Source organism: Thunnus maccoyii, chromosome 9, assembly GCF_910596095.1.
Source record: "Thunnus maccoyii chromosome 9, fThuMac1.1, whole genome shotgun sequence".
Taxonomy (NCBI): domain Eukaryota; kingdom Metazoa; phylum Chordata; class Actinopteri; order Scombriformes; family Scombridae; genus Thunnus; species Thunnus maccoyii.
The window spans coordinates 19337684-19356288 of NC_056541.1; the positions used below are offsets into that span (position 1 = coordinate 19337684).

Below are 18605 nucleotides of genomic sequence, written 5' to 3' on the forward strand. Positions count from 1 at the left end.
GAATCCAAGGGCAGAGCAGAATTACTGTCTCACCCAAATTTAGCATCCGCTTATTCTGTTAACCCCCGGTTTAAGGAAAAAAAAAAGATCTTAATTAATTTCCTCCTCACTGCTGTTTTGGGAAAAACATACCAGTAGAAAAAGATCACTTAAAAAAGCCTTCACTTTGAAGTAAGTATTTCACAATTATTAAGTCAGCTTCACAGGAAACCTTTCTAAGTTCGAAGCCAATTAACTTTTTCAAAGCAACATGAGGCAAATAAGACATTTAACTGTAGACATATCAGTCACTTTCTTTTTAAACTTTCAAGGCTAACAGCCTCAAACATTCTGATGACTCTCAAGCCAAATATGGACATCACTATTAGGAACTGTGGCTGCAAAGTGATGTCCACAGTCGCTTGTGGCAAGATTGCATCGTCAGAGCAGACCTCTGAATCAGCACTTTTGTCACTCAACAAATCCTGCACCTCCTGAGCTTCAGAGAGCTGGTATTTATGGTAGTGCTGTCATTCAGAGACTGCTTGTTTCCAGGGCCAGCAATACAAAACCACAGTTCACCGAGCTCTGGAAAGAGAAATACTGACATTAGAGTCATCTTTCACCTGTTCTCATGCATCTGAGCAGGTCCTATTTTGGAGAAATACTTCAACACTCTGTGTCTGCTGCCAACTGTTACATTTGGTTGGGAATCTGAGATGGTTTTGGCAGATATTTTCTTGGATTCTGATCTGATGATTGCTTTTGTATGGTTGCTCAACATCCCGGGAATATAAGGCCATTTTAGAACTGAGTGCACCTTGTAAACACATTTTTCTGCATGATGTTGCCATAATCTAAGATGCTAATGCTCTCATCCACACTGAATGAGGCCTTAACAGACCCTGTCTGTGAGGCTCTGGAGGCCAGAGTTTGAAGTGGAGTCACTGACGTGGAGTCAGTTCAGAGTCACTGAACTGGATATTTTGTTTTATGAGTAATGGTTCCCTGGATACAGCTCAGGATTCAATGTCTGACGGAGGACTGAAGCAGTTTTACCACTGATATATGTGATCATATATTAGTCGGTAATGCCATAATTGTGTCCACTGTACTGTATATCTCATTCTCTCTGTAGCTTCACCACTGTTGGAGGGAGAAAGGTGTGTCATAATCACTTTTCTGAAGGTTTTAGAACATTTAAGTAAGTAGTTATACACATACTCATATTGTCGCCCTCTAACCATGATATCTACATCAGAAATTTGATGATGTTTTAAAAATATGTTGTTTCCTTTCCAACATACTTCCACGTGCTCTGCTCACACTGTTCACTGCTGACACATGTCTCCAAACCACAAACCTTTCAGGAACTTAGAAAAGAACTTTGGTTTCTAGACCACAATTCAGAAGTTTGTTGCTTGTCAAAAAACCCACTTAGAACCACTTTATTTTGATTTCCTCTGATGTATTATGTACGACATGCATATTTTACAGCACATATTTGTCATTCTCTTATATGGAAAATAATCAACAATTTGGTAGTGCTGAATCAAGCTCATAAAGGGAATCTTAAGTAGTCTTCAGGACTTGGGAGATCTTGAAGACTTTATCATCTTTTGTTCATGTTTGTTGTAAATGAAAAAAATAAACGCAATGAATTTCAATGTGGAAATAAAAACCTGTGACAGCTTTGTCTTCTTCTTTCTTCTCAACGCAGCCAGACATACAGTACAGTTTCCCTGGTTTCATGCATTATGGAGTGAAATGTCCTTCCAAGCCAGCCAGTTACAAAACTGTCTTGGTGCAGTGGGAAAATTATACACCACTGAGTCAGATTTGAGCCACGAACTCACAAAACACAGAGCCTGTATCCCACAGGCAGCAGTTAGTTGTCCTTCTCCCATCACAGTTAATCATTGGCAGCAAGAATATTAAATATTTCCCCAGGGTTACTTTCTTACCTAGAGAATGAAAATCAAAATAAACATACTCTTAGCCTCTATACCATGCTCCAGCCTCCTTTTTGCTTTGAGAAGTGTGTGATAGAGCACATGAATAACAGGAGTAAAGAAATAATGCAGCTCAAGTACACTCAAACAGGCTGCTCCATTATCCTCCAAGGTGAAATTGCTGTGGGTCAGAGTGGCACAGAGGGACTCTGTGGTAGTAAATGATGTTAGTGTGCAGCTCCAGTGTACAGCACACAGTGTACAATACACTGTGAATACAATTTGCACTGTGACTTGACGCATTCAAAATCCTAAATTTCAGACAGACCTGCTGAATCACCCAATCATCTATGCATTTGCTCATTCAAAACTTTCCCTGCGCTGTCTGTGGTGACAGTGTGAGGCTGAAGAGGCTCGAGCTGTGTGTGAATATCAGCTATTTAGAGCTGATAGCACGCCATGCCCATCTGCTCAAGATATGTCTAATAGTGTTGGCTTTGGCACGCAGCCAGGAATCAATCCTCATCACCGCAGGATGTTCACAGCTGGTGGTGATTTCTGTAAAGACAGTTTCACTTTATTTAGGTGCCACATATTGAAGTATAAAAGCCTTTAATAAAACACATAAAACCTAACAAAACAGGATACAGAGGACATGAAGGACGGGTATAAATAGAACTAGAAGATTACAAAATGTTATCAGAGTGAGGCTGAAGCACAGGAGGCGGTGGGGATTTTAAAGGAGAATATAAATCTTGCTCAAGACAATGACAGATTTCCATTTACTGCATTCAAAAACTGGATGGCATAAGAATAGATCATGACTGATGGTTTGCCATCAGACATCAGATGTTACATATTTAACAAGTGAAACTGTTTTTGAAAAGAGTTTTGAAAAGAAATTCCTAATGGTACAGAACTGCAGCCGCTCTCCAAACACGACATATTCTGCTACATAATATCTGACTATGGTCATTAATGAGGAATCTTCTTGGTCGTTTTTAATTTTTAATTCATTTTATTTATTTTATCAGTCACTGTATACGCTGGTTTTAGTGGTACTACTATCATTTTTAAGCTGTATCAAATTTTACTGACTATTTAGATATAGGGTGGGTACATGTTGTCATTGTTGTTGTTATCGTTATTAGTAGTTTTATTGTTGTTGATTCATTGTTTTTCTTTTGTTTTTGTAGTGTGCTTGTTCTTTTTTGTTGTTTGTGGTTATTTTTTGTTCCCTTTTGCCTTGGATTTTAATTAAACTATTGTTTTGCATTATGATGTAATGTTTACTTGTGTGGACCCCAGGAAGAGTAGCTGCTAGCTTGGTAGTGGCTAATGAGGATCCAAATAAGTAAAATGAAATAAATTATACTGATTCAGGGCTTTGTGTCTAAACTGAGCTACTGCAGTCTTCAGTTTGTGTGCTGTACTTTAACTGTGATGTTTGCAAGACAGATCAATGCTGCCCTCTTCTGTTTGTAAGTAAACTTGCCTTTAGAGAATGGAGGTAGGACAGCCGCAGGCTCAGTATCTACATAATCACTGCTGAGCAAATCAAAGTATCAGAGTAAAAACAAACTAGTCTTTAGTTCCTAAATACGTGCTATAGATAAAAAGTTCAAACATTCAACAGACATGTCCACCCCTAATGTGTAACTATGGTACATATTCACTACCAGAGGGTGCATCTAGTTGTGGCACAGTAACTATTGTAATAAAGATTTTCATCAATCCTTTCATAATGAATGAGGACAAAAACATTCTCCATCCATTCACTATATCCACTTAATACTGACTGTGCTGTAAATGCTCATGTATTATGAGCACAACTGGCACATCTTGTCAACATAAACTTCACTGTGGGAGCTACAAATTTGGAGCAGTCTATTTCAGTTCTTGGCCTGAAGTGTTGCAGCTTTTACAGAGAACCTTTTACCCTCCATTCGACCTCTCTGCCAATGCTTTCCACAGGCTGAGTACAAATCTCACTTCCCTATCTTTGGATTAACAGACCACTGATACATCCTTTGGCCAAACTCCAAATTTAGCCAACTAAAACCTTGTCCAAACCATTTGATTGCTAGAGAGCATAATGGTGCTTTTTATTTATTGATTCTGTTATTGAAACAGAACACAATACTAAAATACAAAAATTACAACAGCAACAGAAAAAGTATCAAGATTCTTTAAAAACCTAAGCAAGAATGTCAAATGAAAATATTAATTTAATAACTACTGAAATAATGAAAAAGTTAATTAACAAATACGTTTTTTTTTATAAAATAAGCAGCTATTTGAATAGGTTTTATAATTACATTACACATATGGAAGCATAACAAAATAGTATACAATAATAATAATCATAATCATTTTATTATATACAGTTGTACAGTGTATTGATTATGTGCTGCCTGTCAGGCAACAAATAGGGCAACAGTGTTCCATTATCACCCAATCACAGACCATTACGAACCATTTGTTGTATTGCTGCGTTTCAGCCAATCAACGCCGTTCTTCAATGTGATTCTGACCAATGATATTGTAGCATGTTTAGAAGTCCAGACCGAGGAAGTCGATGATGTGTATTTATTCGATAACAAATCAGTCGCTGACTAATCTTTAGTTTAGTGGTTGTTTAGTGTCGGAGCAGTTTTAAAATAAGTGCGTCAGAGAGCTGAGTTGATTCAGCGTTAGCTAGCTAACGTACAAGAAGTTAAATAACTGAGCGCTGAGTTGTTATTGAGTCACAGCTGTCATGTTGGCCGTGTTTCCCCTCCTGTCAGCCGGCCCTGGGCTCTTCTAGCTGGGGTGGAAATAGATGGGGTGCCGCTTTCCCAGAGGATGGAGGATTTAACCCTGGATCATCATGGCTGCTATGACGGTGTGGCGTTACACCAGCGGCCGTGTCCTGGGAGGATGGGGCCCGCTGCTGTGTGTCCTCCTCGGCTCCCTAGTGGCCCTCCTGATGCCCCTGGTCGAGGTGGAGGACCAGTGCTGTGCCGCCCTGAAGGGGATCGCCCAGCTCCGCTGCCAGCTGTGGGGGAGCCCCCGTCAGCCTCCAGCGGTGCAGTCCACCAGCCTCACTGTCCCCTTTACGGCCCTTGATCTGCTGCCTCAGAGGTCCAAGCCGAGCAAAGGTACAAACAAGGAATACTGATTCACTAAAAACAAGTCTAATTCAGTACCATATGTTAAAGTTAAGATGACAGATGTCCAGCTCAGCATTAATAAGAAGCACATGATAATTTATTCCTTGACTCTATAAAAGTATAACGTTACTACTTGAGACTTTAATGAAAAAGTGGAGTTTTTCTAGTCTTTTTTTTACTGCAACAGCAACACAAAAAGAGAAAAAAAGGAGATTATCATCTCAGATCAGTGACAACAGCAGCTCTGTGTGGTCCTTGAGATTTTGAACAAAGCAAAAAGCAAGAGTCGCTTACTAAAGGACACAGTAATACACTGCACATTTTCACATCGTATGCTTTTTGTTAAATCACTGCTGTATAGAATGAGGCTGGGCAATTTGCTATACTGTCTATATACAGTATGTTTCATTTGGTGCAGAGATGACTCAAGCAAAATGCCAAACATTCTGTTTCCAGCTTCTTAATATGAAGATTTTATGCTTTTCTGAGGGTTTTGACTGTTGGCCAGATAAAACAGAGAAATTTTGAGCTCAGTCATTTTTCAAACTATTTAGTGACCTTATACCATTATAATCTAAACAATTAAATGATTAATCAAGAGATTATTCACTAATGGGAATAAAATCACTAATTGCAGCTCTAATATAATTTATAATCTATCATTATAGCCATATTTTGCGGTAGTATTAAATATTTTAAGTGCTTGAAAATGACAGTTTGTCTTAACATTATCAAAAACTCTAAAACCTAACAAGGGGTTATCTAAATATCATGATATGTGTTCTCACTGGAAAAAGGTCTACTGGAAATTGTGATATTTATTTTCAATATCACTCAATTCCAATTCCATCTCATGAGTGTTGGAGTTGACGCTGTCTCGTGTTTTGTTTGCAGAGATGGAGCTTGAGGCCAAAGCAGCGCTGCAGCAGGCTCTGGAGATGAAGAAAGTGGGGAAGAGGGAGAAGGCCCACAAGCTGCTGGTTCATGCACTCAGTATGAATCCAGATTTTGTGGACGCCCTGACAGAGCTGGGGACTATTTTGGAGGAGGAGAAAGATGTTGTCCAGGCGGACCACCTCTACACCAAAGCCTTGACCATCTCCCCATGCAACGAGAGGGCTCTGGTCAGCCGAGACCGGACTCTTCCGTTGGTGGAGGAGATTGACCAGCGTCACTTTGGCATCATTGACAGTAAAGTGCGCAGGCTTATGTCCATTCCTAAAGGCAACTCTGCACTCCGACGAGTGATGGAGGAAACCTACTACCACCACATCTACCACACGGTGGCCATTGAAGGCAGCACGCTCACTCTATCTGAGATCCGTCACATCATTGAGACGCGCTACGCCGTCCCCGGGAAGAGCCTGCAGGAGCAGAATGAGGCCATCGGCGTGGACGCAGCCATGAAGTACATCAACACCACGCTGTTGTCCAGAACAGGAGCCATGACTGTCAGTGACATCCTGGAGATTCACCGGCGGGTGCTTGGCTACGTAGACCCTGTGGAGGGAGGGAGGCTGCGCACCAGCCAGGTGTTCGTGGGCCACCACATCCCGCCCCACCCTCAGGACCTGCAGCGACACATGCAGGAGCTGATTCAATGGCTCAACTCTGACGAGGCCCTGCAGCTGCACCCTGTGGAGTACGCAGCTCTCGCCCACTACAAACTGGTGTATGTGCACCCGTTTGTAGACGGCAACGGACGCACGTCACGGCTGCTAATGAACCTTGTGCTCATGCAGGCGCGATACCCCCCGATCACTATTCGCAAAGAACAAAGGGCCGAATACTACGCAGCTCTAGACACAGCCAATGAGGGGGATGTACGTCCTTTCATTCGCTTTATAGCCAAATGTACAGAAATCACATTGGACACTTTGTTGATTTCTACAACAGAGCACGCTGTGGGGCTGCCGGCAGCTGGACAGGACCAGGCCTGTCTCAACTGCAAACAGACCATCCCAGTCCACAACTGAACTGGAAATGGAGTGGAAAAGGGAGAATGAGACAGTAGTACACGTTTAAAGATTCTTTAATAGCAGTCCTACTTCAGTTGAATTGCCTTGTTTCTTGGCCTTTCTGGCTCCTGCTGCAGGAACACTTTCCACCTCTCGCCTGCTAAATATTATTGAATAGAAATCAGGTTTTGCTGGGTTTGGGTTTGCTATCATACAACAAGACACCAGTTAATCATTTTCAGTATCTAATCATACTCTCATAGGAGGAAGTATTTATTTGCATCAGAATACAATCTGAAGTTTTGACTACTGGTGGTGGGAAGAGGAAGGAAAGCTGTTGTATCATGTCGTTTGACTTGAGATGCTTCAGTGATTCCACTGATGATGTGTACAGTTTGTGGACATTTAGTTCAACTTTGGGATAGTGTTTCATAACACTGTAAAGCACTTTCATGTATTTGATTATTTATTTTATTTTAAAATAAAAGTGTTCTATTAACTATTCATTATGTCTTAAGGTTATAAACTTGTCTAGAAAGAACAAAGCTGTCAGTCATACCAGGGTCAAAGTTAATTTACATGTCTTTATTAAAACAAGTTTTAGACCAAGAAAAAAGAACATGACATGACTTTTTTTTTTTCTTCTTTTTTTTTTTTTTTTACAGGACCCCAAAACACAAGGTAGAAAGGCTAGATAATGAAACAAGCAAGAAAATAAATACTGTGATTCAACAAACAGAAAATAACCATTTATTATTCACCTCTCTACCAAACTGAAAACACTGACTGTAGAAATGATACAAAACAACAACACACCGCCTCGGAGTATTTCACATGAAACAGAAGGTGACTTCTAGAGACCAACATATTTAGATTATTTTTTTGAGATTAGGCCACTGTGGTGAGAGCAATACATATAGCTTGTATTCCATCTGTTTTGAAAACTTAGACATTTGTTACAAACTATGGTGACCTTTTAACACTGAAAGTTATGTACACAAACTCAATATTTCTATCCAGACTATACAAGTGGACCATATGATGCAGTGTGATTTGCTGTACTTAATCTGTAAATAATCAACACCTCACATGACAAGATGGAAAAACTGCATAGATTCTCTCTTGTACCGAAGGAGCTGCAGACCTAAATACATGTACATGACAGGAATAGACTAATCTCCCAGAACACTTTGGATCTGTCAGCTAATAGCTAAAGTTAATTCAGAGGGTGAGATCAACTCTACTCAACACGCCACATGAAGAAAAGCACATTTATAAAACTGTACTCGAGTGTCAGTTTGTAAAGGAGTTAATGATTCATTTTCAGTGTACTTTCTGTCCAATTAACTGTGCATGTTTGAGCTCAAGTGTCTCATATCAACACCTCAAAGTGAGACTATAACTTTCTGAAAGAAGAAAGAACACATTACCTTCTTATAAACAATAATTTGAATTCACAAGAAATAAAAATGAACCCTTGCTCAATTCAGTAAACTCAAGGGTTTTGCTGGTCTGACCATTAGCATATGGTGGCTAATGTTAGCCAACTTTAGGTAGATGATGTTGTGGAACTGACATTACGGAGTCTGTTTGCCGACTTGATTACTTTTCTCTACTTGTGCCACTGTTACACTTCATTTTACCATTTTCCAAATGTAACACTTGTAGTCAAAAGTTAATTCAGCTTTAAACCACCTTACGGAGTGTTGAGTGAAGTCAAACTGCTGGAATCACTGTATGTAAATCAAACTAAAGCACAGACAGAAGCAAATGTCAAGCCGCCATAGCAGCCAATGAGATCTGTGCGTTCTTAGTGTGAAGGGAATGTGGTCTGAATTTCTCTTTCTATCCCCACCAAATGAAAACGGACTGACATCTAAAGCAACTTCAGTGATTTGATGGATGTTTGTCCCAAAAATCAACAGGTTACATTAACTGTTACAAGTGTTAAGAAACATAAATCATATGATAGTTTACTTAGAGAACCTCCACATCAAGCATTAACATGTAGGGCAGTTATTATACAGGGAAATGTGCTGTAATAACTTCCCTCCAGACAAGATTTTACAACTAATATTCTCTTGCTAGACATACTGGAGGTACTCCATAGCATCATAATACTGATTAATAACTGATTAATAACAGCTGATGGTGTTGTGTAAAAAACAAAACATGTTGCAGTATATAGAGTCATTGTTAGTTGTATCTTCAGAGATCAAAATAAGCTGCACAACAAAAATCCTAAAATGTTTCCAAAAACATTTGGAGAATGTCTTCATCACTGTATCACATCCAATTTATGTACACACACACACACACACACGCACACACACACACACCAACTATATTACACCACATCCGAGCTGTCAAATGTTTGCATATACCTTCTTAAACAACATTCACAAGTGGCTAATTTGAATATTTAAAAAAATACTCTCCCATAAGCCTCTGTCACATCTCTTTCACATTTAACAACAACAAAAAAAAGACACTGCAACATGAGGCCTACAATTTAGATACAGTATATTTACACAGAAATATTATACACTTTTTATAAAATAGCCTGCCAGCCACCTTCAAAAACACCCAGCAACAACAATAACAACAAAAAAAATATCTTTCACACTGGTCAAAAGTCACTGTGATCTTGGTTGAAAAGGGTTTTGTGATGGAGGGCAGGAGCTCGGCGATTAAGGCAATCTCGCAGAACGGATGATGAGAACAAGACTGATATTAAAGGGAAGTCAGGTAACCAACTACGGAAAAATCACCAACACTAATTTGTAAGGACACAAGATGGCTTTCAGTGTGAGGGCGGTTATGATTCTCTCGCTCATCATTTCACTTATTGAGAATCATCCTGGCAAAGTCTGAATTTGACAAAGGTTTAGCGTCTCCGGCTGCATTCACCGCTGAGCTGGCTGTTGCTGCTGGCGCTCGCTCGGCCGTGCTCCCGTTCTCCACTTTGCTTACAGGCGTGCTTTGTCGATGCAGGGAACGAGGGAGTAATGAGAGCTGGGTGCGTCCTCTCCCCCTCCTGGAAAAACAAACAAACAAACAAAAAAAACAGTTTTATTCTTGTATTTTACTTTAGTCAAACACTTCAGCTGCTGTGATACTGAGGTGCAGCCGTAAACTTACGATCCGTAGATCTGGCGAGGCATCATGTCTGACGTGGGCCTGCTGGAACCAGGTTTATCCATCATGTTCCTGCGAGGAGGGTTGCTTATAGCAACAGAGATTTTGTTGCCCTCTACCTCAGTGCCGTCCATTTTCAGTACTGCCTGAGAAGCCTGAGTTTCATCTGCAAACTCAACATACGCCAGACCCTGCAGAGCCACAGAGCGAGAGAGGGTTAATACATCGTCAACAGATTCTGTGTCCTGACTTTGCTCAGTTCCTGTATGGTCAAAAGGTGGTAATCATTATCATTGATCAAGATGACTATTTTTAGCTAAACATCTGGACGCTGCAGGACATTTAAAGTCTCACCTTGGGTTTTCCTGAGCGATACGTGACCAGACGAACATCTTTAACGGTGCCATAATTTTTGCTAATTTCCTCCAGTTGTTCCTTCGTGCAGGAGAATGGCAGCCCAGAGATGAAGATTTTGTGTTTCTCAATGGATGTGTTGTATTTGAACACCTACAGGGCACATTCATGCGAAGTAGTCACCGGTATTGCACGTTATAATAAAACAAACCAACAAACAACAGGTCTGTTTATGTCAATATTTACCTTAAAGTCGGGGTTTTTGTTTTTGTCTACGCATGGTGAGACAAACATGGGTCTGCCCTCCACTTCTCGTCTATCCATCTTCAGGGCTTCAGCGACTGACACCGGGGATTCAAACTGTACGTAGCAGTAGCCTTTGAAGCTCCCTTTGTTGCTGAAGATGGGGCGAACCTGTTTGATGGGACCACAGGTCTCGAACAGCGTCCTGAGTTTTGCCTCTGGCTCCTCCAGGGTGTATGCCAGGTTGCTGATGAACACGCTGCTGTTATCGTTTCGAAGCTCGGGCTTGTCTTCGTTCTGCTTCTGGGCAGACGCCTGCTGGGCTTTTTTAATGCCAGGAGGAGCAGGCTTATAGCCGGGGGGAGCATTCTTCCCAAACAGTCCTGTCTCTGTCTCCATATACTCCTCTGTGGTTTGGTCACCGTTTCCTCTGTGCCTTTTGGGAGCTTGGTCTGTCACAGAGGGAGAAAGAGATTAAGGAATACATAATGGATGATATGACATTTAAGTTTTGGCTCAGAAATAAATTGTTACATCCTTCAAATGAAGTATTTTATGTACCTGACTCTTCATTCCATTCATCTTGATAATCATCCTGCTCTGCTTTCCTCTTCTCCCCTGCTCGAAACCCTTTAGGACCTTTCTTCTGAGACTTCTTGTCTGCCTTGGCCTTCCTCCGTTGCTCAGCTCTGTCCGCCTCTTGGCGAGCCAGGTTGGCTTCTTTCTCAGCCACCTAACAGATGGGCAGAAGCTTGTTATATGAGCCAATAGCAGCTAAATGATACACCTGCCCAGTACAATGCTGATACATGCTCCTACCTTTGCCCGTTGCTCGTTAACCCTGTTCAGCTTGGTCTCGGTCTTCTGCACTGCCATGTCCCAGTCCTCCAGAGACCCTGTAGGTAAGAACACAGAATGCACAGAAAACTGTAATTCATCAGTCTCCTCTATTGTTTTTTATTTAAGTTTATTTTATGCAGGGACTCACCTTCCACCCTCTCAAAGGTGAGCAGAACTTCACACACGTGCTCTGGGTAGTCTGAGGTGCACTGGACTGCTCTATGAAGAGCTTTGCGACAGTGGACAGGATCTCCGTAAGATCTATCGATAAAGTAAAAAAGTTAAGGGCACAATATAAAAGTTATAGCTAACAAAGACATTAGCACTTCACTTATATTCAAAATTTTTCATTCACCAAGAAGTGCACAGACAGACCTTTCAAGGTTATAGTACTCCAGCCACATGTTGGCATATTTGGCGTTCCCTTTTGTCATGATGATGTCCCACAGTTCTCTGGCTTTTTGCATGTTCTTGCAGTGGAGGGCCTGATTGAAAGAAAAAAAAAAAGAAAGAAAAATTATGTTCATTGGTACAGACGGTTTCCATATATCAAACGTGACTAACGTTTTTTGTCTGTAATTATTGTAACTATCTACAATAGTGAAATTCAACAAAAATGGTCACATAGTTGTGCTGCTTTTGTTTAGTATCTGGTCCTTTAGTCCTTTACCATGTATCTCAATGGGCCTTTAGAAGTTATCTCATTATCCTTCAAGGTCATTTGGAAGCACAAGTATATCAAGCAATAGAGCAGTTGGACATACTGAAAGATGCAGTGTGTAGAAATTAGTGGCTTCTAGCAGAACAGATTTGGCAGAATGGAATATAATATTCATAAGTATGTCGATTATTAGTGTATAATTCCATCGATATAAGAATCGTTGTGTTTTTCGTTACTTTAGAATGAACCCTTTACATCTATATAGGGAGCAGGTCCCCTTCCACGGAGGCCGCCACGTTGCACCGTCATGTTTCTACAGTAGCCCAGAACAGACCAAACACTGGCTCTGGAGAGGGCATTTCACTTATTTTGTGGCCACCGTAGGTTCTCCAACATGCTTGGAATAGGAGGGGAGAAGTGTATTCAGTTGGTAACAATCTGTAACCTCACCACTAGATGCCACTAAATCCTACACGCTGGTCCTTGAAGCTTTTATGTTTACAAGCTCATTGTCTTTGTCATATGACCCCATATTCAGGTCAGCAGTTACACAACCATGAAATTTTACCCCCCCCAAAAAGGAAAATATGTAAAATTAAGAAACAAGAAACAGATTTAAATACAGAGTTAAACATGATTCACGGCAGAAATCAAACTCTTGAAAACGGTCGTCATAGTAACAACAACTTACCTCTATTCTTGCCCAGATCTGCATTATGACACACGAAGGATCTCCACTTTCACCAAACCCTGCAGTGCCACATCACAATGAGTTAAACCAAGAGACCAGGAACACCAACACGAAAGTAATTCTCAGGAGAGAATCCACCTACTTTCTTCAACATCTTGTTTCATGTAGTCTAGAGATCGAGTGAAGGATCCTCGCAGCTCCTCTAACTCTTTACTTGACTCTGAAAAATTGAGAACGCCATCAGCAAGAGAACAATGGGTGAACTGGGTGAGTTTCCGAACACAAAGATAAAGTCTGTCTTCGGGCACAGAAACACTCTCACCTTTGCTGAAATCCACACGTCTCCTCAGGTAGTCGAGGTACGCCTGCCAAATTTCCACATAATCCGTCGCTTGAATGAAACCTGCATTCAGTGCCTTTTCAAAAACGTCTGTGAGGAAGACAAGAGACGACATAATAATACCAAGCAAGATGCAATATATCAAAATAAGGATATTTCCACAAATACATTTAAGATAGTTATGACTCTCCAACATTTATTGATAGTTTAGCATCTTTCATAGTCTACTGTAACTAAATATATGGGTCCATTTCAGTGATGCTTGTCACAAATACATAAGAACTTAGGAATATTTAAATCATTAACACACACAATGCATGAAAACTGAGGCATTATCTTAACAGCTCAAACTGCTTACCTGAGACAGTTTGATGATCAGCCCCGTGCCTCTCCAGAGCTAGCAGGTAGCTCTTCCACAGACCCATGGTCCAGGGGCAGTTTCTGACGGCACGTTCATGAGTGGAAAGTACCAGGTCTTTGATTTTCAGCTGACGGTCCTGTAGAGCCCAGAGAAAACAGACAACAACAAGGTTAAATGATCTTGAGCTGAAAGTGTAATACTTGCAAGTGTAACACAGTGCTTCTGTAAACTGCACACCTCGATAGATGTTATTATATTACCAAATAATGACCTGGAAGTTTACTCAATACAAGACATAGCTAGTTTGATGACATACTCCAATGCAGTAAAGATAGGATACCATTTTACTGGAATATTTTACTCTTATAAGATGAGTAAAATGATAATCATCTTGATGAATCTCTTTGTTATTATCTAGTTTTAGAACAGTAAAGGTGGGAGGAAATGACACGTGAAACAAGTGGGAGCCAATAAGAGACTCCACTGCGCTCCATACTCACGAGATATGTGTTGTATTTTGCCCACATGTCTGGTACCAAGCAGTTTTCTGCCAGAGCCCGCTCGAAGGTTATCTGGACCCGGGCTGGGTCACCCTCCTTCAGTTCAAAGTCGATGTAGGTCTGATACTCCGCCAGCTTAGGAGGCTCTGCAGCCAGCTGCAGCAAGACAACAGTATCATATCATATGCACCGTAAACAACATTCAAAGTTATACAGCACATGACAATTAAGGGTACAACAGTAACAGATACTGTTTCAGCCAAGGTATGTTAGAAGTGACAGTTACCAGTGACTCCTCTAAAGCCTTGCACTTCTCCATCTGCTGTAAAGCCTTTTTGTAGTGATGTACGACTGTTTCAGCCACTCCTTTTTCAGACCACTCTTCATACTCTGCATAGGTGGCCTCCATGTCTAAAAAGAAACACAGTTCAATTTCTCAAGATTAAAAAGCACTTTTCCTTTTTTCAGCCCCATCAGTAAAGATGCGTACACTACATATAAACAAACTGTAAAAGAATAATAATGCATTTTAAGTCAGGTCACTGTGTGTTGCAGGAATGTGTAAATTTGAAAATGTTTTCATGTATGCTGTCTTCCTTTCCTCTGTCTAAAACTTCAGGGAACAATTCAACAAGTGAAAGTTCATATATGAAAGGATTATAAACATTACAGAAATGCCCCTGATGTCCATTCAGCTGGGCAAGAAAAAACACAACACAATAACAGACCATCTGTCTGCCCCTCGTTCATCCCTGCAACAAACTGAAAGCCTGATCGGACTGTGCAACACGACCTGGAGTGCTCTCTTTCTAAATCTGTACGGCATTTCAAAGGCCCTCTCACAACTGTGCCACACTTAACTTATTGGACGAGGCAGCATTATCTCGTAATTCACAATTTTCCAGGTGGTCTGCGACATATGGCCCTCACAACCTGTCTGAACAGAAGCGGCGGCCTCCTTACCCATTAAGGGGATGGCCAGCTGGCGGCGAAACAGTGTATGGATGCGCTCAAGCTGAGTGTTCAGCAGCTCCTGCTCCTCGCGGCTGGGAATCCTGCCAGGAGGAGGCTGAGAGGAAAAGCAGGAGAGAAAATGAGCGTCAAAATTCAGCTGTGCTTGTTTGTTCGAACATCAAAAGGAATTCACTTCAGCATTTAAAGTAGGTTTTTATTCTGATTTAAGTGAGTGGATTTTCATTCAAAAGCATGTTTTAATACAACATTAACACATCAGAGAGAAACTGATATTGTCTGCAACTATATTAAACTATGCTATTATAAAATGTTCAATTACAATACTACATTAATTTTACATTTCAGTCTAACAATTGATTATTTTGTATTTCCTGACACTGTGTCTTAATTTCAAAATCAGTCTTTTCTTTGTGTGCATGTCTGACAGCTGAGAAGATCTCCTCTAGTGAAGGAAACACAAACCTGTACTGTAGACAGAATGGCGTTCTCAAACTCTCTGTAAGCCTCCCACACAGTCTGTCCCTTGGTCATGTGAAGCCCCACAGCTGTCACGGCTCTCTCAAAGATGGATCTCACCTTTTCTATCCCACCTGGTGAGCCCATGCCACCAATTGAGTACTGTGCATATTCAAGCCAGATATCTGGACCTGGGTGTAAAAACAAGGAATTAAAAGTTAAGACTGTGTAATAGCTGCATGTCGAATCAAAGACAATAACACCGGATTGATGCACTCACAGATGTAGTCTTTTACAGCCCTCTCAAAAAGTTCGTAGACTTTCTCACGGTTTGGCTCCTCCTCGGTCAGGCGGATCTCATCCTTGAGCCAATCGAGCCAGATCTCTGCAGGATTAAACAAAATGTGGTTTCAGTTGCACAAATAACACACAGCTGCTGACAACTAAACCCAAAACCTTATTAGACATACACCAACCTTCAGTGAGTGGGAAAAGTTCACTCATCTTCTGTCTCGCCTTTCGCAGACGGATAAGCTCTCCCTCCTGCTTTAGTAGTTTGATGAGATCCACGTGGCAGTTGTAGTCAAAAGCATTGATCGACAGCTGAAAAACACATAAAGACGAAGAGTAAAGATAAGTAAAACGTTTAATACAATGAAAGTATATTATAATTAACTCATGTTACAAAAGAAAACGTTATCTCATTATCTCACATAGCTTAAATCATAACATTATCAATCAAACATATTTGACAACTTACACAAATACACCTCAAAAAATGGTACATTATGTACAGTTCTCAACACTCAGTTGCTAGTTCATTAGATCTACCAAGCTAACACTAACTGAATGCAGTTTAATACAACAGTCCTGCAATAAACTCTACCTTTATGGTTCTAATGTTCAGATGAAACTGGTTTAGACAGGATGTGATTCCACTTCAGTTATTTAGAGGCTGTAGTTTGTAGTTTGAAGGGTGTATTTTGCCTCGAACATTGATACCAATGATAGACCAAATACTGTATTATCAATATCTCTTAGGATAATGCCAAACAGTTGTTGAACTGCACCACAAACTACAGCCTCCAAAATGATATATATATTTGAACCAATACCTCCCTAAAACTATTAAACATTCACTTTCATAGATGTTTTCTTAATATGCACTAGACAGTATTAATTTTAGCTTTGTGTTCACCTACTAAACTTGCAACTGAGTCTCAGTAAAATGACCAAACAGTAAACACTGGTCATTGTGGGAGGGAAAGCGAGAGCAGTAAGATATGTATTGTATCACTGCATCAGATTCAATCATATACTTTAATGATACGTTATCAGTCCATCACTTTATCACATATTCAGCTAGAAAAGTGGCACCTTAAATAAGTTGGTATAACAATTTATACTTTTTTTATACACACTTAAAGCCCTCTGCTTGAAGCGGTGATGTCACGCTGTACTGGGAAAGCAAAAGGCGCGTGTGACACGAGCCATTAGCAGGACGGCTAATCACGATAGCTAATATATGAATGACGTCGTATCAAACGCGCTCATTTAACTATTTAGGATAGCAGCAGCTAATTTTCATTTTCTATGAAAGCAAACGACAGAGCAGCTCATAGTGTTAACGCTGCTGACTTGTTGTTTCTGACTCTGTTTACCACCCATTCATTCTCGTTAGCTGCTCGGCTAATTTACCTGCTCCTCCAGCCGCTGGATTTCGGCTTCATTCTCCTTCTCATCTTCCGACGAATCGTCCTCTTCGTCGTCGTCTGAATTTTCTACTCCCATTCCCTCCTCCTCTTCGTCGTCGTCGTCCGACTCCATCTCTCTCTCCTCCATCCCCGCATCTTCTTCCTCCATATCTTGCAACTGCGTTTGCTCTGCGTTGCTTGACGCTGCCATGTTGGAGAAAAGCTGTCTGTCTGCCTGGTAACAAAACCGAAAACAAGCGAGGCGGAGTCTGTCGCTCAACTCACCGTGGATCCGCTGGCGTGCAACGGACAGTATCGGCCGCTAGTCGGGGCTCCTTCTTCGGCGAAACAGTCCTTCTACTCTTGTTTGTCAACAAAACTGCTCTTCCCCCTAGCTGTCGTCCACACTCGTTGATTTCCGCTCATTATCACGACGCTGAAGTTAGCTTCTGATTCGGAGTTGGGGGGAAAGTTAAGGGAAACAAATAATGATATTTATTTATTTGTTTTTAGTGGCTGATTCTCAGTTTTTTCACCACTTAAACGTTTTAAAAGGTGTTAGACATTGTAGCAAAAGCCTTAGCGCTGTTTAAAGCCACTTTCAGATTTGTGAAATCTTTTATTTTGCTTATGAAAACAGAAAAAATTGCGATTTTTACTGCTTTTTCCCCCTGCAGGCCACATTAGACCAGATCCAGACCAAAAACCACTTGTCAAATCTGGTCAAGATTAAAAAAGAGACTTCGCAGACTCATTAAAACACAGTTTCAGATTTGTGAAACCTTTATTTTGCTTATGAAAACTGAAAAAAGGCGACTTCATCCAAACACATTAGACCAGGTCCAGACCAAAAACCACTTGTAAAATCTGGACAAGATTAACAAGGAGACTACAGAGATTCATTAAAACACAGTGTCAGATCTGTGGAGCATTTATTTTGCTTATGAAAACTGAAAAAAGGGCGATTTCACTGCTTAACCCATCCAGACCACATCAGAACAAGTCCAGATCAAAACCCACTATACTTAGACTTGTCAAATCTGGACTAGATTAACAAAGAGACTCCTGAGACTCATTAAAACACAGTTTCAAATTTGTAAAACATCTCTACATCTCATTGGTTAGCTCCTCTTTCTCACTTAAGAACAGAGGAAGAAAAAGGAAAAATTAGAGTGGGTGCAGTGGGTAAAGAAAATTTACTCTATAAAGACATTTTGTGATTGTATTTCAAAAAGTAAAAGTATTTTTAAGTACAAATTTGTACTTAAAAATACTTTTACTAAATGATTGTTGTTCTCTCACGTTTCCTCA

At 40.6% G+C, this 18605-nt stretch overlaps 2 protein-coding genes across 2 annotated transcripts; one reads left to right on the forward strand and one right to left on the reverse strand.

Annotated features, from left to right (window-relative positions):
• Positions 1-4392: 4392 nt before the first annotated feature.
• ficd (FIC domain protein adenylyltransferase) lies at positions 4393-7545 on the forward strand. The gene is made up of 2 exons (XM_042420875.1): positions 4393-5071; positions 5978-7545. The coding sequence occupies exons 1-2, from the start codon at positions 4801-4803 to the stop codon at positions 7057-7059; spliced, it is 1353 nt and encodes a 450-aa protein (XP_042276809.1). The 5' UTR covers positions 4393-4800; the 3' UTR covers positions 7060-7545.
• Positions 7546-9547: 2002 nt separating this feature from the next.
• On the reverse strand, positions 9548-17881 carry sart3 (spliceosome associated factor 3, U4/U6 recycling protein). The gene is made up of 19 exons (XM_042420874.1): positions 17299-17881; positions 16077-16203; positions 15881-15985; positions 15607-15791; positions 15133-15238; positions 14456-14580; positions 14170-14325; positions 13667-13805; positions 13291-13398; positions 13111-13188; positions 12969-13027; positions 11992-12101; positions 11765-11877; positions 11596-11672; positions 11338-11509; positions 10780-11228; positions 10534-10686; positions 10183-10370; positions 9548-10078 (listed from the first exon to the last, which is right to left on the reverse strand). The coding sequence occupies exons 1-19, from the start codon at positions 17503-17505 to the stop codon at positions 9883-9885; spliced, it is 2853 nt and encodes a 950-aa protein (XP_042276808.1). The 5' UTR covers positions 17506-17881; the 3' UTR covers positions 9548-9882.
• Between the last annotated feature and the right edge of the window lie 724 nt (positions 17882-18605).

Bases quoted from the DNA above. Each gene is read 5' to 3' on its own strand.
- ficd (XM_042420875.1), top strand. From the start codon at position 4,801: ATGGCTGCTATGACGGTGTGGCGTTACACCAGCGGCCGTGTCCTGGGA. The intron at 5,072-5,977 runs GTACAAACAAGG...TTTTGTTTGCAG, and splicing joins GAGGTCCAAGCCGAGCAAAG to AGATGGAGCTTGAGGCCAAA.
- sart3 (XM_042420874.1), bottom strand. From the start codon at position 17,505: ATGGCAGCGTCAAGCAACGCAGAGCAAACGCAGTTGCAAGATATGGAG. The intron at 15,239-15,606 runs GTTTGTGTTTCC...TTTTCCTCTCAG, and splicing joins CCATTCTGTCTACAGTACAG to CCTCCTCCTGGCAGGATTCC. The intron at 11,229-11,337 runs GTACATAAAATA...CCTCTGTGACAG, and splicing joins TGAATGGAATGAAGAGTCAG to ACCAAGCTCCCAAAAGGCAC.